Source organism: Cuculus canorus, chromosome Z, assembly GCF_017976375.1.
Source record: "Cuculus canorus isolate bCucCan1 chromosome Z, bCucCan1.pri, whole genome shotgun sequence".
In the NCBI taxonomy this organism is placed as follows: domain Eukaryota; kingdom Metazoa; phylum Chordata; class Aves; order Cuculiformes; family Cuculidae; genus Cuculus; species Cuculus canorus.
The window spans coordinates 74,970,631-74,997,302 of record NC_071441.1 but is presented as its reverse complement, the minus strand read 5'-3'; the positions used below and the strand labels follow the sequence as shown (position 1 = coordinate 74,997,302).

The window sequence follows — 26,672 nt, the reverse complement described above, 5'->3', positions numbered from 1 at the left end:
CCACACAAGGGCTTTGGTTTGGTGTGACCAGGTGAGCTCTTAATCCAACTTCAGTTGCCGCATCTTTCTAAATACAGGTTGCTGAGCTTCGCCTCCACAAGACGAACACACAAGAGATGTGCCAGTGCGATGGATTTCAGTTCCTCTTTAGTAAAGGATGAATGTCCAGGGGGACGATTGAGTTGGAGGGAGAACCCAAACCTTTTGGTGAGAGGCCAGGTGAAGATTCATGTTAGGCGAACTTTATGTCCCTTCAGGAGGCTGAGGAAGTCTTCTTCTAGATTTGTCACTGATTATGGAGTGCTTTAATTCCTCTACAAAACTCATGATAATCTATTTGCTTACTTGAAGACGATGCAAACACTTTTCCAAATAGTGGCATTGTTTAAAGATTGCTGAACTATGATTGGTTTTTTTTCTGACAGTAATGAGTTTACTGTAGGAATTTATGGTGTTCCTGACACCTTCTAGGCATGGCCGTCTTCCTCTCAGTTTCAAGGTTTTTGCTTCTCACTGGATCACAGAAATGATTAGGTTGAGATTTGGCAAAGCTGAGGTGGTGAAAACCTCAGGGAGAGATGAAGGGGACACATCCTAAAGCAGCATTTGATAGGATAGAGATGTTTCCTGTTGGTAGCAGATTGCTTTCGGAAGCTCTTGGGGTTTTTCCAGTTGCATACTACGGTCCCTTCCTCCCTTCTATAGATTTCTTTCCTCCCTGCTTTATCAGATTGATTTCTGGATGTAATTAAAAGGCAAAGTTCAGAGGCTGTTTGGTTTTAGACGCTTTTTGCCTTTGGAGGTGCTGTTGGAGATACCTGGAAATGTTATTTTCTGGACACTCTTCCTACAGTTCCGCTGAAGGGTGTGATTTCTTAGCACTTCTCCAGAACAGAGCTCTTTTGGATCCCCCAAAACTTTGATATTAACTATGAACATGAAATACAAAGGAAACTAACAAGGGTTTTCCTTCTTAAGAATTATATATTCAGACTTGAACAGACATTCAGGTCAAACATGAATTTTGATATTATTTTAAAGTGACATAAGTACAGAATATTACATCTCCAATGATAGTTTAAATAAAGCTCTTGCACGTATTTTGTATTTTTCTTTCTTACTGAAAATTCAAATGATAGTTTGGAGTTACAGCCCCATGAATTCTGAGATTTTAAAGGATCCATCAAAACAACTTGCTGTAGCCCTGGCTGTAATATCTATTCCTCCAGGTTATCTCCTTGTATTTCAGTTGGACTGGATGGTCTCATAGGTCTTTTCCAGCTTTTATAGTTCTATGCTTCTATGATTCTTCCTTATGCTCATAAACATTGTAGGGGTTTTTAGGTATTAGGTTTTAATCCAGACTACATGTGATAAGTGGTGAAATTGAAAAAAAGGTTTGGTTTAAAGCCTTAATATTTTTTTTTGCCATTTCCATACAGTCTCATTTGGTTCACTGGACAGCCTGATTAAATCCCAGCTCAGTTTAAAAGCTCAGTTGTGTAGAGGTATGCAACAGCCTCCACAAACAAGGTACAACCTCCAGCACTTTGTTTTCCACCTAAGAACAAAATTTAAGGAACTGATTTTTAAAATCTCAGCACATTCAGATACCCAAAAGATGGGAGCAGCGTTTCTTAATTCATGAGTGCTTTTCTCCTGAGGTTTCTGGTCGTTGCTGGTGCCTTCAAGATAGATGAACTGGTGCAGAGATGGAAAACCTGGACATGGGTAACTGTTTTACAATCAACAACAACATCTGTGTTTTCTTGTAAAGTAATAACCTGCCTGCGGGCCAGAGAGTTTAGTCTTATGTTAGGTAGAAATCGTAAGTGACAACTTGAAGCAAATTTCCATTTATTTGTAGGGCAAGTATTCACGTCTAAGGCTTATTTATAATCTCTTTTCTTGTTTTTCGTCAGGTATTTTGAGTTTTATGAAGGGCCTTTGGAATATAACTCTACCAAATGCCTGGAATTACGGCAAGACATCATTGAGGTGAAGGTTTTGTCTATGTAAGTATGAATTAATGTTTGCTAAAAGGTTACTTTTCAGGCAGGATGGAAATAAAAACTCACAAAAGATTGTAGAAGGTGCAAGTCTTAAGAAAACCTGTCAATAAAGATCTCATGAGAGATTCCTGAAGTTCTCTTATATGCGCAAGTAGTCACATTTGAATTTGATCTGAGGTCCATTTGAAAAAAACTCGAGGCATTTCACATACACTGAGGCATTTTTTTTGGGCCCAGTATCGCTGTTTAGAATGAAATACAGTGTAATATTGTTTGTAGTATTACATTCCAAGTCCCTGTTGAGGGTAACTAAGGAATAAGAACAGCCAGACTGACTCATAGCAAATGTCCACCTAGTTTAATAACACTCACTAAAGAGTGGGAAAATGCAATTCTAGGAAGTAATAAAATATCTGTGTTTTGTCTTTTGTGGTCCTATATATACATCATGAAATTAATGAGTGGAATGAGATGTATACATGAAGCCAGAAAGATGGAATCAGGCAAAAAAAAAGTGAGGTTGCCAATGGAGCTCATTGGATGGAGCAAAGCAGACTATTTTTGACTTGCCCTTCTGCAATTTCAGCATTGCAGTAGATTTAAGTGCTTAGTTTATGCCTAATTCCTTACCATATCTGAAAACAGTGGCCTGTTGTTCCAGGGTAGGTTTAGGCTAGGTATTAGGAAATACTACTTCCTAGAAAGGGTTCTCAAGACCTGGAACAGGCTGCCCAGGGAAGTTGTGGAGTCGTTATCCCTGGGTATACTTAAAGGATGTGTAAACATGGCACTTAGGCACATGACTTAGTTGTGAACTTGGCAGTGCTGGGATCATGATTAGACTTTGTGATCTTAAAGGTCTTTGCTACCTAAACAATACTGTGATTCTGTAATGTCTGTGAAGAGCCCTGAAGATCTCAACTGAAAATGCAGCTATAGAAGTGCATAGCATCAAGCAACCAAGGGTACAGCAAATACGATTTCTTGCTCCAGGTCTGCATGAATTTTAAGCATGTGTTCGTCACTGACTGTGCACAGAAAAATGTAGGTCATGTCCTTGTCTTCTGCATTTGGTACTGGGTGAAGGATACATGCGTAACAACTCTGCACTGCTTGCTGACTTGCAGTGCTTAAAAATAAAAAGAAGGGATGAGAATGCGACACTTCTGCCAGTGTTCTGCTGAAGGTGGGGAGTTCTGAATTGCTTTTCTGCATACTTATCAGAATTACTTATTTTTCTTCATCTTATCCAATGATACGTAGAAGGCAGTGGACTCCTGCTCAGTGGGATAGAGTTAGCCTTACTTTTACGACAGATGCCATTTGACATTAAGCTCTTTTACTATGCTGGGTTCTTCTGATGTACTTGCTTCTGATGTGCTACATTTCCTAAGTCAGCCCTCATGGTAATGGAAAATTTCCAAGTTAATGTGCTCCGGTGGGCTACAGAAAGTACAATATGACCTAATTCTTTCCTGTAACTTCCACAGCCTGGGAAATCCTAAGTTCTACTTGCTTTAAATATATAATTATCTTAAAAGTCTTTGCTTTATTCAAACATTCAAAGCCCCCAAGCCTGAAGAGAACTCATTAAGATGTATCAAACTTGAATCTCAGTCTTCAAAGTTTCCCAGCCAGATTATGACTTTTCTGCCTAGCTCTAGCTATTTGCACAGCCTTTGTTATCTCTGTTATCCAAATACGGAACAATATGTATGAACTCGAAGGTAGAAATGGTTGCAAAGACGCTACTGAAAATGTGTCAACCTCTATCAGCTCAGTAGAAGTAGGAATATCAATTTTTGATATAACTACGAGTATAGTTATTAACAGAGAGAGAGGGAGATGTCCTTCTGTAAAGAGCTTTTTGTGCCCTCTTACCATCACAGATGCATATCCCTACACTTGCGCTGCTGCGGTTTATATAATGGATTTACCAACAATGCTGTTCTGTAGGTCGTGGAGTTCGGAACTCATGAGTTCTAAACTCACGGCTTAGAATAACCTCACCTGAATATAATGATAATTGGCCAAATTACCTGAAGTATCCTCTTTTCCAATACCCTCTTTGCTGGGCCCCTCTGCTGGGTGCAGCCTACCCCTCATGCGCCCCAGCCGCTGTAGTTACCAGGTACTTATTAGCATCCCAGGAGACTGTGGATAGACTTGATACCGCATTTTTTTATCCTGTAGAAATGGAAAATGCCTATCGAGGAACGGAAATCGGTCCCAAAGATCTTAAGAGCTCCATCAGTATCTGTGTCTATATGAATTAGGGTTGCTATGTCTGACCAGAAAAACAAATAAAAACTATAAAAGAAGTAAAACCAATAAATTTTGCACTGGACAGACTGACTGATTTGGCTTATTGAAAGCCAACTGCATGGTACCCTGGATGCAGCTGTTTTGGGAAATGAAGGCCTTGTAATATAGTGAATTTTTATTTTCTTTCTTTTTGTCTTTTAGGGTGAAACAAACCGAGTTGTTTGACAGATGGAAGAGCCTACAGATGTGCAAATGGGAAATGAATGTTACAGAGGCCAATTTATTCAAGTAAGAATGGTCCACATTAATGAGCCTGTATAAGATTCTCTTCAGTTTGTGTTTAGGTTCCTGTAGAGAGATCAAACTTTCAAATGGATAGGAAGTGTAAGCATTAGAACACTGTTACTATCGGGGTACCATCCTTTCGAATAAGTATGGACTTTGTTGTACTTCAGAAAATCAACAAGAATGAAAGAGCGTTCTTCTGGCTTGTGGAACAGTCTTCCCAGGAAAGGCAGGGAATTTGGTATGGCAGAGACTTTTCCAGGTATGATTCAGGCAGACATGAAGATGGAGCCAAGACTTAATGGCTGCACCTGACTCATCAACACAAATCTCTGGAGGTGTAAAATGGTAATATCATCTGTGCCACTGCAAATTTGGCCTGCAAAATACTCAAACTGGATTTTTTCTGTAGTGTATTAGGTACTGTCAGACCTTGTTTTTCACTACCTTTTTTAATTGGCTTCTCAGCCATTATTCATTGACTATCTAATTATTTTTTTCTGGTCTTCAGAGACCTCTGCAGCTTGTTTCTGTAGTACTCTGTCTTTCTTCATGTGATTTCCTCTTGACTGAAGGTCTTCCATGGTCATTTCAAGACACAAAGCAACAAAGACAAAGGCAACAGTAGAATGAAGCCGAACCAGAATTTGAATGTTGTATATTGTTATTTTCAAGGGCCATATGTAGGTAGGTCTAGAGAAACCACACTGTTTTAGAGTAAATGGAATATAGACTATTTAAGTCTATAAGTCACTGGCACGATTCTGAGCTGTTGCTTAGAATAGGGCCCCACAATTTTCTCCCAAATTCTCTTGCATGATTTCAGGAAATAGCTGTCACTAGTTAATGAGAGAATGTGAGAATGCATGTGCTGTGTTACTCATTAACATCTTTAAAAAGAACTTAATTGTTAGTCCGAAGCTCACAGCAGTTTTTCCAACATGAACTCCACAAACAAGATTTTTTTAGGGTTATTTTTAGTATATTTGTTTTATGGAAATTAATTGATGGGCAATTATCAGAGCCCATTTTGTAGACAAGAGTCATTCAGGATCAGAGCTCGCTATTTTACAGACTGCTTGAAGTTGGGGAACTAAAGAATATGTGCAGAGTGCATGGAGAAAACAGAAGTATGGTGGCCAGCCCGGAGGTAGGAACAGCGAGAAATGATGATCTAAGGAGCATCAGGAAGATAACGACACTCTGTAAGGCCACCAACACCAGCATATCAAGCAGAGACCCATCTCCATCCTAGGCAGTGCGTTGAGAGAAAGAGGAGATGAAAGGCGTTGATTTCTGGCTATACTCACCTCACTGCTTAAGAAACTGCTACTGGCCTCTGCTTGTAACCTAACCTTTACTAGCTGGTTCCAGGCACAATAATCCTGCTAGTCATGGAGAGAAAAATAAAGATGTTTGAAGTCTGTTTCATTTTTGTCTTAAAGGACAGAGGCTTCAGTGTGTGAATGTGTGGGGAAACTATAGCTCTGAGTTTGGAGATAGACTACTAGGAGGCTTAAAAGGTGGTTGTCTAATAACACTGAGTTGTAGGCTTTGAACCTTGTCAGTTCTGGACCGTCAGGTGAGATGGGAAGAATGCAGCAAAAGTTAAATGGCAGACACTAAAACAGCAGGGAGGGAGGAAGCACAAAAGACACATTAGCTTTGGTATCTCTCCATCAGTTATGGGGCTTTACATTAAGGAACGTGCCTCTGGAGAACCAGGTGGACATCAGATTAAAGAACTACATCTCTTTCAATTCCTTAATGCAGAACTAATCATGAGGGTTTTTTTTTTTTCATATCTCAAATATCACGATTCAGTCCCGCTACCTACTCGTAATTATTTAATGATTTTGTTATTAGAAATTATTCACTGACTTCTTTAGTCTCAGTACCTTGATCTGATCATCATATTGTGTCATTCTGCATGAGTCAGGTATACAATAGTCATTGGACATTACTGAAATGTTTGCATAATTCTGCATTTGCTTTCTGGTGCTTGTAATTAAGCCCACAAAGAAGACTTGCTTATTCTTCCAACTCATAATGAGGCCACATACCCGAGGCATTTAATCTAGGTTATTTGAGAGCCTTTTGGCCTTAGCTTCATGTCTGTGCATTTGCCATGACATATATTTTTCATTAAAGCTGTAAGATGCATTGACTGAGAAACAAAATAGCTCTGGAGTAAGGCAATATGAAGTCAGGGCTTTCAGTTCCACCAGTAAAAGGAGAAAAGCGTCCACGGAAAGGTGGGAGCTAAGAGGTGGACCCCTATTTGGAAAGCTGCTTTTCCTGTTTGAGCAACTTGATCCAGTGGGAGGTGTCCCTGCCCATGGCAGGGGATTTGCAAGTGAGTGGAACAGGCTTCAACACCAATTTCGGCCCAAACCACTCTATGTTCCTATGATTCTATAAATTTCTTATAAAACTTATGTTGAGGAGGTCATAGCTGAATGTTTTTTCTCTCGTGCCATGAATCCCATTTCTGAGATTTCAAAAATGTTCTTGTCCGCATTGGAACACCACCAGTTTGTCCCAGTGATGAAGGAAATTTGGGGCATTTGCTTGAGGTTTTGGAGTTGTAGCTATGACATATCTGTTTGGCACCCATCTGCTGGGGTTACTTGGTCTTCCTGGTGCACATATACAAGGTCAAAGACAAAATAAAGACCTTTAAAAGTTCTTTTGTAATCGTGCGCTGTAGCAGTCTGGTAAAGGGGGTGGTGTCTTTAGGTAATGCTGTGTTTAAGTCCCTGCCCTGCCAAGCTTCCACATCCCCAGGTGAATACTTCAGCCCCTGGGTTTCCTGCCAAGTAATGAGTAAATGGTTTATACAAAGTGGAACACCTCTAAAGCAGACAGGGACTAATTTACTGGTATGGTTTCCCCAGGATATATGGGGCAGAGGCTCAGCTTTGGGGTCTGGAGCAGGGCAGAATTTGTGCCTGTATTTCCTGCAGCCTAGAAGAGACAGGTATAGCGTTCTCATTCTTTTTCTTTCTTTTTAATCATAAGTTCCTCTACCAATTTCACTGGATCTAAAATTTTCTAAAGGAAAATCCATCACACCACAATTTTACCCCTCCTAAAGGTAAAAGTTTCTTTATGCTGAAAAATGCCTTGTTACTGTAATTGCAAATCCTAAGGTATGATATCATCTGCTTGACCTTATTTCTGTATTTTTCATTTTACAGGTCTACTTTGTCAAGGTGTTGCAATGCCCCTGCCTTTCTGTTCACCACTCAGAAAAATACTCCCTTGGGAACTAAACTGAAGTATGAAGTGGACACCAGTGGAATCTTCCATATCAACCAAGAAATCTTCAAAATGTTTCCAAAGGTACCTCACGCTATGTCCATTTGTAGAATCAACTTCACTCTGCTGCTGCATTAGACACCAACCTATAGCCAAGCATTTAGCAGTTGGCTGTTTGACATTTCTACAACTTCATTGCTTATACTTTGAAAATGTTTATTTTTGATGTTGTATTTTAGCCAATTATCCCATTTTCTGATGGTGATCAGAGGCGAGGGACACAGAGATGATCAGAGGGTTGGAGCACCTCTCATACAAGGGCAGGCTGAGAGAGTTGGGGTTCTTCAGCCTGGAGAAGAGAAGGCTCCAAGGGGGCTTTAGAGCAGCTTCCAGTACCTGAAAGGGGCTACAGGAAAGCTGGGGAGGGGCTCTGATCAGCGAGTGAAGGGATAGGATGAGGGGGATGGTTCTAAGCTGAAAGGGAGGAGATTTAGGTGACACATGAAGAAGAAATTCTTCACAATGAGGGTGGTGAGGCCCTGGCCCAGGTTGCCCAGAGCAGTGGTGGCTGCCCCATCCCTGGAGGTGTTCAAGGCCAGGTTGGATGGGGCTTGGAGCAACCAGATCCAGTAGTAGGTGTCCCTGACCATGGCAGGGAGGGTTGGAACTGAATGGGCTTTAAGGTCCCTTCCAACCCTAACCATTCTGTGATTCTCTGACCTGCCCTAGTATGCAATATACGTGTATTTTTCTGTAGAATCTTACTGAATTACCAGCAAAGTGGCTAATGAACTAACTTAAGAGAACTGAATAAAAGAGCCACTTACTCATCAGAACTTCTTTAAAGTACAATATCCACATGCAATAAATCCAGCATGTGGGGTAGATCTACTGTTTTAGGGGCATGATTATTTTATAATTCATATTCACAAAGACTAACAATTTTTATACTTATTTGTGCTTGCAGCTAACCTGTGAACAGTCTGCACAATTCTGAATATATTCATCATAATGATTATTCAAAACCTTTGCAGCAAATAATCTTTGACCTGAGGGCCATTCAGAGTTATAAGCAGTAGGCAATTCCAATTGCACATAGGGAGAGAAGTGGGCTTATGTGACTACTTATTTGTCATGGGGCAGAGCTCATGAATTTAGAACAGTATATTTCAGTATATAACTGAAATTTATCCCTTTCAGAAAGACAGAAAAATATACAAGTTAAATAGCTAGGTTTGTGTCATTAAAGTTGTCCTTCAGCATCTGACTACTTTTAATCTGTTTGCTTTCTGAGCATTGCTAAGAGATAGGATAGTGCTGTTATCTAAACATGGGGCAGAGCTGGGGAAAGGCTCAGATCCAGGAAAGCACTTTGGTGTCTGCAGACGTGCAAAGACTGGGTACATCTAAGTCCAGGAGCATTATCCTCAAAATCCTGCGTGATTGCGCAGATGAGTGCATGAAAGACAAGAACGCCTACGCTTTTCCTAGGAGTGTCCTATAGCTGCTGTTTTGTTTAGCCAGGTATGCCTTGAGGAGGCTTTACAGGCTCAGTCTCATCCATTTGGAATTCACTGGGAAGCAGCTATGTGCCAAAGCCTCCCGCTGCCTCGAGTGGGGCTGCAGCGTGGGAAATGTGGGAGATGAAGGGCTGAAACCGCAGGAGCAAAAGTGAAAGGGCAAAAGCCCTGTGCTGAGTGCAGAGATCTGATCTCCCTGAAAGGGACTGCTGAGGCAGTTTGTTGAGAAATTACTGGGTGAAGAAGAGACAACCCTATAATGCCTCTTTGTTAGACAGCTGCTGCTTTTCTGAGACAAGTGTAACTGTATGCCCTTTGCCTCATGTCTTATGAATACAATGGGAAGATCCTGGGAACAGTCACATAGAAATGTCATTCCACCGTTGCATCTCTCTGTAGTTTGCGGTATGAAATTATTGATAAAATATGTATGTGCCCAAACGAGCACTCTCATGCTTATATAAGCACATCTCTACATATTTATAAGGTCTAGCACAGCTCAGTTCTGCATCGCAACCCTCTCACCCCGACAGCCCAGTTCTGTTCTCTGAGATGTGCCTTTCACTCTCTCTCTGGCTTTTGCAACAGCTGCATGTCTGCCTATGAAGATGGAATTTTTCCCAAAGATTACAAAAAGATGTGTCCTACATAAGTCCAAAAAACAGGGCCTGAGCGCAGGCTCTGGGAACTGCTGGTGGTACAACTGCTAAGTAATAATCACTACTACTATTAGTACAACTAGTGGTAGCATGCACTAAAATTTGGGCTAGGGTCTGATAAATAGCTGTAATGTGCTGTCTGGCTTAGAGAGACTTCTTGGGCTTTACTAGCTGCTCCGGAACTACGTGTGCAGACTTCTCAGGACATCAGAGCCTGAGGAGAGAGCAGTTTATAGGCAGCTTAGAAGAAGATGCCTGGAGTATGCTAATTTTATGGTTCATGTAGAAATCAGAAGGGAAAGTAAATTTCTAAGATGACTTCTTCCGTTATTAAGTCTGGACAAAACCAGCTATTGCTCCCCCCCCCCCAAGGTTACTTGTCCATTCAATCTCTAATTGCTCAGAAAACAATCTCATTCATTTATGTACACCACAGGAATATTGCAGGCTGGAATCAGTGTCAACTTCCTATGATTATTGCATCTGCAGAAAGAGGCAGCTGCACAAAAAAAACCCCAAAAAAACAAGAAACAAACAAACAAGTAAAAAAGAGACTTGTCGCCTCCATGATTCAGGATATTTAACTGTTTCCTTGCTGTGATGTTGCAGGATATGCCATACCACCGCTCCCAGTTTAAGAAATGTGCAGTGGTTGGGAATGGAGGAATTCTGAAGAACAGCAGATGTGGCCGGGAGATTGACAGCGCAGACTTCGTGTTTCGGTAATCATCACAACAGCATTTTTCCCTTTGCCTATTTCAGTGACGAATAAAGGATTGTGAAGCCATTCTCATATAGAAAAGTGGGATTTTGCTGGTCATGTCAAGCTTGTATCTGGCACAAAAAGCAGTGTTTTGGAAAAAAACACCTTACTGTATAATATTTATTTAAAAATCACGCTTTGAGGATTTATTTCTCCTTAACTCTGTGTGGTTAATCATTGATTTATTGACAAAGTCTGAAGTCCTCCTTCAGGACATGCCCTCTTATTGAGGTTGCTGATTTATCCTTCCACGGACATTAGCCCAGGAGCAGTGTCCTGTGAATGAGGCCATGATTTTCTGGGGCAGTTCTAAACCAGAGGTACAACCTCTCTTACATGACAAGCAGCTTGACCAGATGTCAATAGCTCTGCGCTGTGCAGCTCAGATGCCTCAGAGGTGTGTTTCTGATGTTTTGCAGAGCTCAAGCGGTGGATAATGAGAGTTACGGTAATCAGTAGACTCCAGGGTGTGCAGAGTCTCCCAAATGACTTTGAAGATGGGGTGACTTCATATTGTTCTCCCCACCGTGTGTGGAGTTATCCAGGTTTTCCATAGACTAGGATGTCCCATGACTTACATCCCTGGATAATGGACTTTAGCAGCACTTTTATCACCCTTAATATACCTGGGAAAGATATTTTTGTTATTCATATGCATGGCTAATCCCTCTCTAAATCCTGTTAAGCTCTTTTCCCAGGTCATGGCATATGACAGCTAGCTCAGAGATTCATGACCTGTTCTGTGGAAAAGAAATATCTTTTTTTTTTTACCTCTGTTGGCCTATTTTCTGATCTTGGGTACATTGCTGTCAGGTTAGAATAAATGTGCATAAATCAATGAATTTCTGATTTCATACTAGCAAAAATTAGGTCAGATTCTGTCTCATTGCATTCTTATTTTAATTTGGCATCAAATGTGAAATAAAATTTTACAAGTCCTGTGCTCACTATTCATTATTTTCAGACCCCTTTGACTACCTCTTGTGCCCACTTTATAGACAACTACCACCTTATATTAATTTGTGAAACTGTCCGGGCTCCGTGTAATTTGCTTCTTAAAAGCCTGTTACCCTATATGCTTCAGGCAGTCATTGTATATTCTCTTCTATTGTACTGGATCGCAGCCGTCAGTATGGTTGAAATGAAGGGTATATGTTACACATGGAGGTGACAAGCTGTTGAGTGGGAGTGGAAATATGGGCAGCAAATGTCATCATTCATGTATAAGAACTTTCAGTGGAGGTCTGTTTTTGCCAGTGTTACTCTTGCTTGAACTGTACCAGAACTGATGGAAAAAAAGCAGATCCTATCAGTACAGAACTTAGAAACTGTGTTGCGTTTGGTACCAGTAATTAATGAAACAGAGATGGAGAAGGGATTGAGAATAGCCTTGAAGAGAAGGACTTCGGGGTGGCAGTGGAAAAGAAGCTCAGCATGAGCCCGCAATGTGCACTCGCAGCCCAGAAAGCCAACACTATCTGGGCTCCTTCAGAAGTGTGACCAGCCGGGCAAGAGAGGGGGTTCTGCCCCTCTGCGCCACTCTTGTGAGACCTCACCTGGAATCCTGTGTCCAGTTCTGGAGTCCCCAGCAGAGGAAGGACATGGATCTGTTAGAGCGAGCCCAGAGGAGGCCATGAAGATGATGCGAGGGCTGGAGCACCCCTGCTCTGAGGACAGGCTGAGAGAGTTGGGATTGTTCAGTCTGGAGAAGAGAAGGCTCCAAGGAGACCTTATAGTGACCTTCCAGAACCCAAAGGGGCTCCAGGAAAGCTGGGGAGGGGCTTTTAATCAGGGAGTGCAGAGGTAGGACAAAGGGGAACAGTTTTAAGCTGAAAGGGGGAGATTTAGTTGAGATCTTAGGAAGTAACATTTTCCTGTGAAGGTGGGATCCCTAGCCCAGGTTGCCCAGGAGACTTGTGGCTGCCCCATCCCTGGAGGTGTTCAAGGCCAGGTTGGATGGGGCTTTGAGCAATCTGATCCAGTGGGAGGTTTGGAACTGGATAATTTTTAAGATCCCTTCCAACTAAACCATTCTATAATTCTATGTTTAAGTAGAGATGAAATATGAATAAATATATCAGTACTTAGGCAAAAGAAACCTCTGGTTCCTCATCTCCAAAACATTACATACAGTTTAAGAGCTTATGGTCAAATGACATAAATTTTAAAGTAAAGCTTGTGTTTAGGGACAGGTCTGATCACATCCACTTCCCAGTCTGACACCAGCTCACCAAACTGTCAGGAGTCACCAGCAAAGTGGTTCTTTAAAATACTTCAAAAATTGCCTACAGAGAACTGCTAACAGTCAGTGATACCTTCAGGACACCCAGGGAAATCTTTTATTTTCAGGAAGCTTGTAGTCAGTAGATGCAACCAAGATTTTTCTATGAATTGATTTCTCTTAGCAATTAATTGTATTACAGTAGGTTGTATAAAATTCATATGTACGAATGGCATTTACTGGTTGCTGTCGTCTATCTCCATCTACTGGCCAGCGTGGAGATCTGTGATGAAACATTTGGTGGATTTAGACATGGGACCACTCACTTTGCAGGGATGATTTTTTTGGAGTCCTATGACAAAACTAGAGTTTATGCAGATTGTATGATTATTATAAGGAATTACCACTTTCAACAAATTCAGCCTTTTTTAATCCTTAATGTTTGAAAATATTGAAGCTGAATATTTGAAACCCCTTTTTCAAATGTAATTGCATGAGTACAGTGCCCAATGCTAGGTGGAGCTGAGGATGCTAGAGGACTTCAGAAGGACGATGCATGACCTAGCAGAGAAAAATGCTGGAAAAAAACATTGCCTGTGTGAAAAATGAGGTGGCTAAAAAAAATTCTCTGACCTGATAAAGTAGGACTCCAGGAGGTAGACGTGAACCTTCTGAGTCGGAGAAGGACTTTGAAGGATTTTTGTCCATATTTTTCTCCTGTCCCTGTGCCTGAGAAGTTATGCTGACAGCTGAACTATAGTTTTGTGAAACACTGAGCATTGCATGCCCTAAATACCGACACAGTTTTCCTTTATTCAGCCCTGATCTTCAGAAATATGGAGATGTTTGGGAACTGAGCACAGCAGTATTTTTGAGATATTGGGATCTTAACAGTGATGGCTTTTATTGAGGCATGTAGATCACTTTAAAAAGACTTCAAAAATGTCAGCAAGTACCTAATGCTGGCTTAAAGTGAGAGTAAAAGTAGCTGCAAGGACACTTATATGTGATAGCCTGTACTGAGCCTTCTTTTTTTAGCTGGTTTTCCTATGGAAGTGAAGCTTCCATGGTAGCTTGTGTGTGCGCGTGTGCTTCGGTAACTTCAGCATCTCTTGAGGGTTGCTCTGAATTTTTTAGGATGATGAATCTAGGTCAAGGCCAAGGTGAGTAGAGGCTGGGTAAGGTTTGCAAATCCTCAGAAGTTTGCTCCTAATAGCTTGGACATCCTCTAGTGATTCTACAGAGTCAGAACTGCTGCTTTTACCCTGCGCTGGGAGACAGGTATAAAGGAAGCAGATAGTTCTGGATTGATTAGGACTGGACTGATTTCTTTCTCGTGGAGCATTTCTCCTAAATCCTCTTGGGAACAAAACAAAGCATGTTAAAGGCAATGTTATAGACATAGTTTATCTATTAATTATTGAACACAGCTCAGGTGTTGCTGAGGAAGTAATTGATTTTATAGGCTGATTGTCCTTGGGGTTTAATGCCTTTCCTTGTCCTAAGCTGCCAAGGTAGATAGTTGATCGGCTGTTAGGGAAGCTGAATGATTGAACATTGGCTACATCTGCAAAAAGGCTCAGGGAAGAAGAGAGATCTTCATTCTGCCCCTAAGTACTTGTTACTTTAATGCATAGTTTGAACATCAGCACGTTTCATAGAATTTTAATTTGTCAGTCTTTTTTTCAACCGTTGCTTGGAAGAAATGTTTAAATCAATTCTACTTTCTAGTCCTCAAAAAAAGATTTATTTAACTTTCTTACCAATTTCTGTCTTTTATAGATGCAATTTGCCTCCGATATCAGAGAAATACTTAACGGACGTTGGGGTAAAAACGGATGTCGTGACTGTGAATCCCAGTATAATTACTGAGAGGTCATTTCTGTTTTATTGTATTTTCAACCCTATTGCTTTTCAAAATCTACTTTTCACTGATTTCTAACTGTTACAAAGTTCTTTGCCCCTTCCTACCCCCAGTATTACTTTAAACTGACAATACGAATCATACATCTCATTCTGAATTGAAGTTATTCAGTATCTGGAATCTGTAACAACTAATGGAAATGTGTTAAACATGTGGGCTTGCACGTTGATAACAGAAAGTAGGAAGCTGATGATCTGAAATTGTTAACAGCAGAGCCATCCTCACCCTGTGTTCCTGTACCATACCGGCAAGCCCCAGACAAACATGTTGAACACATCAGGATGGAAGCAACTGGTTCACACTCTAAATGTTTAAATAAAAGTAGCACATATTGTCATATCTTTTTCAGAAAAAATGCCGGTTATACTTTGTAGCCAAGATTGAATGAGTAATTTTAATTTTAAATTTGTTAATTCCTGAATGCCACCTTGTGGACAGATTTGGGACCATGTGGTTAATTCCTGCTTTGCATTCTTGCTGGGGGAGTGGGTTTCTTTTCTTGACCAATTCAAAATCATTTACTTGGATTGTGAATTTCTTTTAAATGTTGCAGCTAGGTATTTTAGAAATGTTTTTTTGCTCTGCTTTGGTGTTTGCCACTTTCTGCACAGTTCTGCACTGCGTAGTGCATTATACAGCTAACCAACCTTGGAAAAACTACATAATTCTCATATTAAAATAGACTTGGGATGTGATCAGAAATGTCTGCAAAGTTCACTCACTGCTTAATGAATGTATCATTAAAAGAGAGAGAAAATGTATTTTTTATCCCCTACACTTTGGCCGTACATCTCGTAGTGACACTTTAGCTACAAATCTATATATATTCCCCTTTCATTTATGTCCATATCAGAAATGTTTCAGTAAAAGCCCACTGGAGGTGTCTTGGCTGCTGGGTCCAGGCTGAGTCTGTGCTGGTCTGACTGTTGCTTGCATCCTTTTCCCTTTAGATTCCATAAGCTGGAAAAATGGAGGAAACCCTTCTACGATGTGCTCCAGGTCTACGAGAACGCTTCTGTGCTGCTGCCAGCTTTCTACAACACTCGCAACACGGACGTCTCCATCCGGGTCAAATATGTCCTGGATGATTTTGAATCTCAGCAAGCTGTTTATTACTTCCACCCCCAGTATCTCATCAATGTCTCGCGCTACTGGCTCGGTCAAGGGGTGCGGGCGAAGCGGATTAGCACCGGACTGATCCTGGTGACTGCTGCCCTGGAGCTCTGCGAGGAGGTCCACCTCTTTGGCTTTTGGGCCTTCCCCATGAACCCCTCAGGGATTTTTATAACTCACCACTACTATGACAATGTGAAACCTCGCCCTGGTTTTCATGCTATGCCCTCAGAAATCTTTAACTTCCTCCACATGCACAGCAAGGGGATCCTGCGGGTTCATACTGGGACCTGCAGCTGCTGTTGATGGGGATAATTCTTTTTCTGGCACAACAGTGCAAACAGGAACTCAATGCCTGTGTATGGCACATGAGGTTTTACTACACCCTGAGATTATGCAATAATTGTTTGATATAAATTTCCTCAAGGCATTGCATCCCATAAGATCTAGGATACCAGCATCTTTCCTGCTAGCAGAGTGGGGTCTGTAACAGTGTGGGAGAAGCAAAACTCCTCTGTTCCAGGGTATACACTACCCGGGAAAGCAAGTCAGATCAGAAGCAGATTTCCAATAGGTTTAGGGATAAACAGAGCACATTAATATAGTTATCATTTCACTATGAAAAAAAGCACCAAACCTTTGAGGAGAATCAGTGGTGGAGAATTTTAGCATAGACTGTATGACTTCACCTAAGTTTCTGAATTGAGTATATTGGGGCCTTGCCAGATTTTATTGAAAGCACTGTTCTCTGTCATTTGTGCTTTTGAAAATACTCTTTAGAATTGTAGTTTTAAGGGGAAGTGTATAACTTGAGGTCTTTGTTCTGTAATGTCCCAAAGTATTGGTGAAAAACAGCAGATAGATGTGATAGGAATAAATAAGATCACTTCATGGAATTTTTCAGCCAGGATAGAAGAGAATGTGAAACTCTCATTCACAGCAACAGGTGATGATGGTGTGCGATTGTTTTAGGAGTTTCTTTCCTCTTCCTTCTCATGTCTTATGTTTTTGGTCTCCTCTGCTGATCATGTTTTCTTTCTCGTTGTCTCTAATGCTTCCTTCTAACTAACACATAAGCAATGCATTCACTTCATCCCACAGTGACCATCTCATCTTCAGATCGGAGTCCTTATTGAAGAAATATACTCCTTCACACTTCTGCAAGATTTTCTTGAGCTGAATAGCAAGGAGATTATGTAGTTCTTTTTTGGCAGTTGGTATTTTTGTTCATATATTGCAGTGTAAGACAGAGGCGTTACCTCCTTGATTTTTATTATAGACTTTGTAGGGTTATTCGAATGTTGATTCACTGTTTTGCAGGTCGAGTTGAAACTGTCAGGCATCTGTGATATGTACTGGCAGGAAATGAAGTTAAAATACAGTGAAGATACTTTGTGGCTTTGATTATGATGTGTATTTTAAGATTACGCATCCCAAGATGTCAGATGTCTTAATGTGGCAATTTTGTATGTCGAGAATGTTATTAGGATAGTAAAAGGGCTGGTGTTTCTTTAAAAATTTACCACTGTAACTCTGTCATTGATGCCAACCTTAATTTTTTTACCTGATACAGTTAATCTGGCAAAATCCTGAAGCAGAAAAGATGCCGCGTGTTGCTGGAGATTGTTTTGGCTGCTGAACCGTGGTGTGGAAGGCTGCTGATATATGACCTTTCATACCAGCATGTCTGCATAACCAGGAGGGCGAGGTTTGCTGTTTCAGCTGTGCTGGCATAGTTAAATGAACAGAGTTTCCTTGTGTAAGTCTTTAGTCTGAAGCACTTGGGCTGTTGTCCAGTGCCTTGTCTTGTCTTGCTTAGATTGCAAGGTCTTTGATCAAGGATTTGGAGTTCAAAGTGCTGGTTCTGTGTGAGAGGTGCTTTTTTTTCCGGGGGAGGTGGGAGCGAGAGTCTAAATCCAAATCTAGATTTTGATTTTGTAATGCATGAATGCAGAGAGCTTCCTTTAAAGTCCTCCGTGCTATGCTGAGAGCTGTGCAAGTTGCTCACGCTACAGATTAAATTATTAAAAAGTGAAGTGAAGCACAATAGTTACCGTTTCAAAAGTCCCTGCTGACCAGCCGTGACCCAGATGGTGTGCAAGAGTGTGTTTCCTTGGCATTATGCTAGACTCCAGAGGTCTGATTACTTTAAAAGCAGCCCATATCCTTGATAAAAGTGTCAGAACTCACTCGGCAAACACCAGCCAGGGATAGGGGAAGGACCTGTGCTTAAGCTTTATATATTTGTGTTGTGCTTTTGGTCTTAGAGTTACAGCGTGTGTTAGCGAGCACCACCTTTTATGGGCTAGCTGTGCCCTATGCAGCATCTGAAGAATGAACTTGTACATGAAATGGTTTCCTTGATTTAATATGCAAAAGAGATCTTTGTCTTTGCTGTGTTTCTGTAAATTTATGTGCAAAGGGCTTTGATGATGATGTGCTGTAATGGAAGTGCTATTTAGAGAGCAATGTGACCCTGTGGGTTGGACATCTTGCTGTGCATTAAGCTTTATGATAACAGTAATGATGCTGAAGCTGGTACCTAGAGCCCTTGCTCCTTATTTTGCCTGAGTATGGGACTAGCGGTGACTTCAGTATTGCTTTGCTGCTGCTGCTTTGCTAAGGTTACCCTCTTTAGTAGGGGTTTTTTCTTTACTGTGTTGATTGAAGTGAACAAAACCACCCGAAAGGAGTCTGATACGTTGCAAAAGATACTTCAAAAAAAGATGGGAAAGCACTCAAGGAGCATCCGTGAGTTGGAAAGAAGTGGTGCAAATCCCTCTTTTTAGTTGCAAAAATCCTTTTGGACTTTATGGACAGACAAAAGGATAAGCAAAACTGTAATTATAGTTAAACTATAATTACTGGGTCACAGACATTTCCTTTCCTTTGTTTGCTTCATGTAAAAGAGCCATGTAAATTCACCTAGGCTATACTGTAATAAGTGCAGTCTTACTGTGTTTAGATTTTGATCAGTTATAGATCTATAGCTACTATATTTTTTTAATTATTTTAAAATGTGTGTGCAGGATACTCGCACATATGCACCAAAGGCCCAATCTTGCCACATTTATCTGAAAAGAGCTCCCATTCAAGTGGATGGGTATTTTATTTGCAGGAACAGGCCCAGATGTGTCTGTGAAGGTGTACATAGGTGTACAGTTAGATATAAGGCGTGATTTGCGAGCCAGAAAGATACTTAAAGAGATATATATAAAATAGTCCTTGAGTCAAAATGCAAGTTGCAATGTTTTCACTTTCTGATTAATTTTTCAGGTGTTGTTCAAAAAATGATTGAAGAACTGTGGCATTTGTCGGAAATGCCACATGCAGAAGCTTTCAGATATTTTTTGGCTTTCTTACCTTGCACTGGGTAGTGGAAAACTGGATTCCTGCTGCTGTACTGCAGCATCTGTGGGACTGAGTGGAAAAGGCGTGGTGGCATCTTGCAGGAGCAGGGTCTAAGGATGGGCCCTACATGCTGCTCTGTTCTCCGTGGGTAGCAAATAAATAGTGCCCAGGAGATTTTGGCCATGTGGAGGTCACTGCCTGTGCAATGTTGCTTTGGCATGGGTGAGCCACCGCTGACCAACCTGAGCTTCTGCCCATCCTGACTGAGTGGATGGAAAGAAGGGCTGTTGCAGGAAGAAGGACCCTCCCTGTTTTCTGCCGTGATTCTTTTGAATATCAAGCATAAGAAATACTCTTTTGACATCGAGAATTTGTCTTGAGTTTGAGGCTATTTTGTTTTCCCTTCTCCCATGCGGTCAGAGCTTTGATAATGTCCAGTCTTAAGCTTCTTTGAACAGTGGGATACCTGAGCGATGAGAAACAGCTGTCTGGAAGCCAGATGTGTGTGCTGCCCATTGTTATGGCAAGTAAAGGGCGTGCGTAGAGTGTCGTGCTTTCCCACAGGGAAGACTGCAGGTTCCAGAGAAATCCCTCAATAGAAAAGTCTGATCTGTCTGAGAAGGAGCCCTGTCAGCTGTCTGGTACCACATCCTGAGCTCAGGCTGTAATCCCAGCTCTATTGCTGAGGATATGAAATCTGAGATAGGGAGAGAGAAAATTATAATATTACGGTTTAGTCACTGACTCTGCATATTATTTATGACAATCTCTTAAGAAGTTCTGAAATCTGCATACACTGGCAATGCAAATTCAGTCAGAAAAACATAGCTTGGACATTCAGCTGCTTGCTTTTGATTTCTGAAATCCAACTTTGCTGTTGGATAGAATGGATTAAATGGTGATAGGGCCATTATAATATTTTAGCATATTTTCTGTGATTGCAATGGAGTAGTCAAAGCCAGCTCATGAATTGCAAAGGAAGAGAGACGTGCCATGGCATCTCCTCCTGCTATGGTCTGGGGGGGAAGAAGCACAGCAAGAAGGTCCATGATAAACTGGAAAAGTGATGTGATGTGAATATGGGAGACTGCAGCCACAACTCCCATCCAGAACATTTAGTGACGTGGAGTAAGAAGAACAGCGATGATAGATGAAGCTTCACAGCTTGCGATGGCTGGGAGTAGCTCCCCTGGACCCCGAAATAAAGCTGTCCCCATTCAGCCAAGGCTGACGATAAATTAAAGGTAATGTTCACTCGAGATGGTCAGATGTAGTAGCCAGCAGAAAATCAACTCTAAGAATGGTCCATTCTGCGGGGGTTTGGTGAATCAGTGGAAATGTTGCACAGACCTCGAAGGCAAAAACACTGGTGGTGACGCAGCCAGGTGGGTGGACTGCCTTTGCTCGGCTTTACGTGGCAGGAAGGAGCAATCTCTGTTTTGTGTGTGAGGGAAACTGGTGTGGGTGAAACACCGAGATGTGGAGCGAGAGGGAATCTGGCCTTTTAAATCTTCAGAAAACCTCTGACTGTAGAGAGCATAACCTTTGGTAGTGAAAATGGTCTTTTCTCCATCTTGCTGGCATCTTAGCATGCAGAAAACTTTGGAGCTTTGACACTTATACGAATGAAGAAACAACAAAATCCAGCAATCTCTGGAGTCAGAATTCCCTCTCAAATTCTGGAGTGAGTGAAGGTTTTAGGAATTCAGGAGTCAGTATTTATGCTTAGGGCCTTTTCCAAAACCCAGTGAAATCTGTGGAAATGTTGGTGTACTTCAGAGCAAGCCTCCAGAAATGGGCCCTGGTCTTGGGCAGGAAGAGTAGCCTCTTCTTTCTTATTTGATTTCAGATGTGTTTTTTAATATATTGTATATACGGTGCAGTAGCAATACTGTGTTTTTAATGGGGTGTGTATAGAACAAACTTATCTGGAAGCAGAAATGTTGTGACTGTCACTCTCCCTTCCAGATTTCAGCACTTTTCATCTTTTCAAACTCATCTATGCAAAACATTTCATCGTGATAGTTATAAATTGCCGTATCAAATCACAAATGAGCCCTCTGTACCTATCTGCATGCGTGTGAATCACATGCCTCGAGAAATGAGGTGTTTTTCTGCTTGCTTTCAAATACAAGCGTGGAATTCATCAGTGTTATGAGTATGTTCAAGGCAGCATTCAGCCCATACCCTTTGAAACCTGCACAGCATTCACATTTGGCTTCAACTGAAAAAAAAGCATTGGGTCCAGTGCTTGTAAGTCAAGCCAATAACCTGCATTTCCCACCCCCCCTCCCAGACTATGGTCATTTAATGTCTTATTATCATTTTGTCTAATGTGGGTGAGGCTGTTGAGCACCCCTGTGTTGTCTGCATGGTATTCAAAATCAACAAGCAATTGTACTTAAGTGCTTTTTTAAATAAACTTAAGGGAAATCCAAGTTTATGCTGGGCATTAGAGTGAGAGATCTTGAGTCTCAGGCTGTCACCACCTCCAATGCTCCCTTGAAGCCCTGAGCATCTGAGAAACACCAGAAGTGTGGGACTGGGTCACAATGGGAATCTTAAAGAGTGAAAAATCTGCCTCAGTGCTTGAAGGATTGAAAGCTGTATATTTGCTGATGTGTCTGACTTTCCCTTTAGAAGCCATAAATGTTCTCGGTGTTTGATCTTTGGGTAAGTTGGTGTTTGTTTTTTATGTACTAATCAATGTAAAATGTGTTAGCATGTAACATGGTGACAAATTAAGCCAGCAAAATCAGACACTGTGTTGGCTAGTTCTTGAATTGTCTGTTGTACCTGAAACTGCCTGATGGGCCAAGGCACCAAAGTATCTCCAGTGCTCCATATGGCTTGTGAAGACTCTGGTTATTATTTGGCTTAGACGTGGGGAGCAATCAGAGTTGAATTAATGCCTATCTGTTAACCTTGTGTTGGTCAAGCGATATACACTTGCGTGTGACACTAGAGCCTGTCCCCTAAGAGATGAAGAAAATTGCCTGTACCTGCTTCAGCCGGGACAGGACATTGTGAATTTTTCTTCCCTTCTTGGTCCTCCGTTTTGTGAACCTGATCAAACTTCTGCATTCAGCCCACGCCAATTGCAGCGAACAGGTGCTGCTACATGAATGCTTTCGCCTGGTGGAAAATGAATGCTTAGTTTAGAAACACCGGAGCAAAACTGGGCATCTTCCTGCTGGGAGAGCTTGGGCTATTGCAAAAAACAGAGCTGGTTTCATATTTGTTATTTCTGTAAGGCAGTGATGGTGGGGGTGGAGAAATCCAAGTGGAGTCGTGGTAGTTTCATGCTGATTTTAATCCCTTGTGTTCATTTACTCACCTTTCTTTTTCAACCTTCCACCTTGTAATATTTGCTTATTGTTTCTGTAGTTGTAATACAGTTGTAATAGAAAGCCTATCAATTGATGTAAGCCATAACTAAAACAGCAATCAGGGTATTTATTTTTTTGTTTTTGGTCTGGTTCACTGTGTTTGAAAGATGATTTAATTCTATTGAATAAACCACTTTAACAGTTTTATGGGAAAGGCAGTCTTTGGGACACTTTTTGTGCCTTCAAACTAATTTTGTATTTTCTGCTGCTCTGCTTCTCAAAACAGAGAGAGATGGAAGCTCACCTGGTAGAAATTGCTTCGTATGACTAGAGAAAACTGCTGTGGAATTGTGTAAAGATATGATAAATGTATACAGATGTGTAAAAGCACATATAGGGGTATGAGACTATATAAATTAAGAACTTATCACTGGACGTTCAATGTTAACATTCTGGATTGTAACCTACCGTACATATAAGCACAGTAAGGGAACTATTACCTGAAGTAGCAATCTGTATGCAGACAAGATTTAATAGCCTCTACAATCCGTAGGTTTTGCCTTCTTACACCTTCCTAACAGTTCTGTCTCTTACTGTTGTCACCCTTTAGATAAACATCTTCTTCAGGTCTGGTGTATCTTAACAATTCCATCAACATTCTCAGCGTCAGAAAAATGAAAACATAAATGCAAAAATATTTGTAAGATTACAGAATAGCAGGTGAAACAACCACATATTCTTTGAATTTGAGTGTTTTCCTGTAGAATTCTATAGTTCCTAGATTGTAAACTGGAATAGCAGTAGGTAATAAAAGTAAGATCTTGATATCAGCACTGGTATAAGGAAAATGTAAATGAGTTTGAAGATGCAGAGCTGTGGCGAATGCTGGAGGAATCAGTTCTCATTCTTGCTGGCATTAAAACTGATGGATGTACTTCCTTCCCCCAGCTGCTTGTGATTATTGTTAGTGATTATTCAATCAAGAAGAGGAAACATGTGGAGAGGGAAAAATGAATAGACAAATTGACACTGGATGATATAATTGCTGTCTATCATGTTGCAAATTGCTCAGCTAAGCAAGCAATCACAGAATGGTTCATTTCCTAAAGACTGCAGCATCCGTCATTTTCCTTAGCGGCATTTGCAGCCTTTCCTCTCAGAAAGTCTCAATAAAAAGCTGTAGTGAATTACAGAGATGTTTTACCACAGTCTCTCTCTGACAGTGCCCAGGAGTGGGTACTTAGGGAAAGAGCAGAAGAAACAGGGAAAGTAATAAATGGCCCTTCTGCTGGTATTCCCTCAAACTGGTATTGCTAGTTTGTATTTTTGGCCTCAGCAATGCTGTGCGGTACCGTGTGTCAGATTTTCTCTCTGCGCTTATGTGATGAAGGGCTCCCTTTTGTTTCTGTGTTTTGCTGCTTTCTCCTGACAGCACCCAGCAAGGTGCTTTTGGGTTGTGGATCTGCTTGGCGGTGCCAGGGCAGACGCTGACCTCCCTTCTTCCACCCTAGGCGTTGCAGGTATCATCTCTTGGAGTAAGAGCTTGATGAATCTCTATTCATCTCCACCCCTCAGTCTCCTTTAACCCGTACCAGAGCAGCGATGAACACTGCTAGCCAGAATCTGCTCCTAGGCAGTGAAATGCTAGCAGTCAGGTAATATTTATAACTTGTTTTCTTGTCCACGTGTTTCAATCATCTCTAAGTCCTCCTAGTGAGTCTGGATAGAAGAACAAAGCACTTAATTCCTTAAAGAAGCTTTTGTCCATCACAAAGAGAGAAGATATTCCATCAAGTGCCTATAACTGCTGCCACCGGCACATCTCCGATTGGAGTAAACACCTTGGTTACAAGGATGTCAATGCCAAAGCTTCCTGTCTGTAGGAACTCAGACTCCACTATTTTTTTTTCCCCTAGCATTGCAAACTATTGAGTTAGAAGGTAGAGGTCTTAACCAAGAGTAGGGAGCATGAGTAGGACATGGGTGGGACATAGAAAAGCGGTGGCTATGTGGGCCCCAGAGACAACAATACAAACCTCAAATCCTACACAGAATCAAGATGAATGTCTCACAAGGTGTCTGCTGGTAATTGTGATAGCCCTAAGTCGACACCTGTAGGCAGGAAGGCAGAGATGCAAAACAGAACTCTGAAATAATTAACAAAATAATCCTTCTCTTGCTCTGCTTTTGAATGAGCAATATACACATTCCCCAACGCGCTCAGGTTATTTTTATCACCAAAGCCCGCAGGCAGTGCCTTTTTTTCTCTTGGATGTGTCAGTAATCATTTCACAAAGCTGAAAAACCAACGGGCAAGCATTTCAGCTTACCATCACCAGCTTCATTTTTCATTTCATTACAACTTTTGAACGTGAAATTGGAATTTCAATACACCTCACCTGCCCAGCGTTATAGAAAACTGTCATGGTACTGATGTCCTCCCTCCTTGCTGACAATATCCCTCTGATATTGCCACCTTTGGGGCTCATGGAGACATCTTTGCCCATCCACCCCTTGCCTCCAACCCCTCTTCCTCCGTCTGCATGAGGCAGGGATTTATCAGAAAGATAATGAGGCTTTGGCACTGGAAAAGGGGAGACCGAATTCTCTGCCACCAGTGGGTTAGAAATCAGGTTTTATGGACATCCTTGGTGTTGGGGTAGCCGGTCCTGTAGGGGAAGGACAAAGAGCTCTTGCACTCCTGTCCATCCTGGTTCCTGGGACTCGGTGCTGCCTTTTGAGACACACTGATATATGAACAGAGAATCACAGAATATTTTGGGCTGGAAGGGACCTTAAAGATCATCCAGTTCCAATCCCCCTGCCATGGGCAGGGACCCCTCCCACTGGATCAGTTTTAGCGGCCTTTCTACCTTGCTGGACTTACTTAAAATCAATTTTTGGAGTATGGAGCTCATCCTTCTCCCAGATGAGGTGAATGAAATGCTGTCAAGGCATCTGAGCTGATGCCTGGGGCTTCACAGGCGTTTGGGTTTTTTATTTTGTCCCACTGCCTGTTTGCTTAATGGCATTTGATAAAATTGAGGGCTATAGTCAGGTCAAGCAGGCAAATGCCTTTCAGGCAGTAGAACTTAATCTTGGCAATATCCATATTTCTAAGCATGTTACATCCCTCGAGAAGTACTGAGACACTGAGGAAGCCTGATAATTTTGCAAATAATTTGCCATCTTTGCTGTTCAATGCAAATGCCATCAAATGATAAAATAAAATACTTGAGTCCCTAATGCTGGGCTCTTCTGATGTTTCCGTGAACGTGTGGCACAGGATGATGAATATGGAATATGCATCCCTTTCACTTGAAAATATTACTGGTATTTTTTACTTCCCAAGTTGTTTCATGAAGTACTGCATGAGACCAACACCCACCTCACTACAACCTCCTTTCAGGCATTTATAGACAGTGATAAGGTCTCACTTCAGCCTCTCCTTCTCTAGGCTAAACAACCCCAGTTCCTGTGGCTACTCCTTGTAAGATTTGTTCTTCAGCCCTTTCAGCAACTTCATTGATCTTGTCTGGATGCACTTCAGCTCCTCAATGTCTGTTTTGTAGTGAGGCGCCCAAAACTAAAGCCAGGCTTCAAGGTGCAGCCTCACCAGTGCTGAGTCCAGGGACACAATCACTTCCCTGGTCCTGCAGGAGAAGCGGCTTTGTCCACCACCTCCCTTCCCTTGCTGAAGTGAGATATCTTGTTTGATATCTTGTTTGTGAATCTTGTTTGCTTACTCTGTGGGGAAATATGGAAGTGGCAAGGAGTTCTTCATTGTTCACCCAGACCACATAAATGTAGAAAAACTTTGGTCTACAGCAATCTTCAGGCTGCTCTTAGTGGCTTGGGGGATCTCTCTGCTTTTTTCTCAGCAGCTGAAAGGAGGCAGGAGGATGCTGCAGAACCTCTGCACATCATCTGTGCCAGATTGGGACCAGCCCCAGAAGCAGAGCTTGTCTT

General features: G+C 41.6%; 1 protein-coding gene across 3 annotated transcripts in view; it reads left to right on the top strand.

The window, feature by feature from the left end:
* ST8SIA5 (ST8 alpha-N-acetyl-neuraminide alpha-2,8-sialyltransferase 5) overlaps positions 1 to 25,849 on the top strand; it is an 82,707-nt gene extending 56,858 nt beyond the window's left edge. For all 3 annotated transcript variants that reach the window (XM_054055192.1, XM_009569134.2, XM_054055193.1), the window contains 6 exons: positions 1,923 to 2,015; positions 4,479 to 4,565; positions 7,763 to 7,907; positions 10,612 to 10,724; positions 14,769 to 14,861; positions 15,861 to 25,849. In XM_054055192.1, coding sequence (XP_053911167.1) covers positions 1,923 to 2,015; positions 4,479 to 4,565; positions 7,763 to 7,907; positions 10,612 to 10,724; positions 14,769 to 14,861; positions 15,861 to 16,329 — 1,000 coding nt within the window. In that variant the 3' untranslated portion in view covers positions 16,330 to 25,849. The remainder of the gene's footprint in view (positions 1 to 1,922; positions 2,016 to 4,478; positions 4,566 to 7,762; positions 7,908 to 10,611; positions 10,725 to 14,768; positions 14,862 to 15,860) is intronic.
* The last annotated feature ends 823 nt before the right edge of the window (positions 25,850 to 26,672 follow it).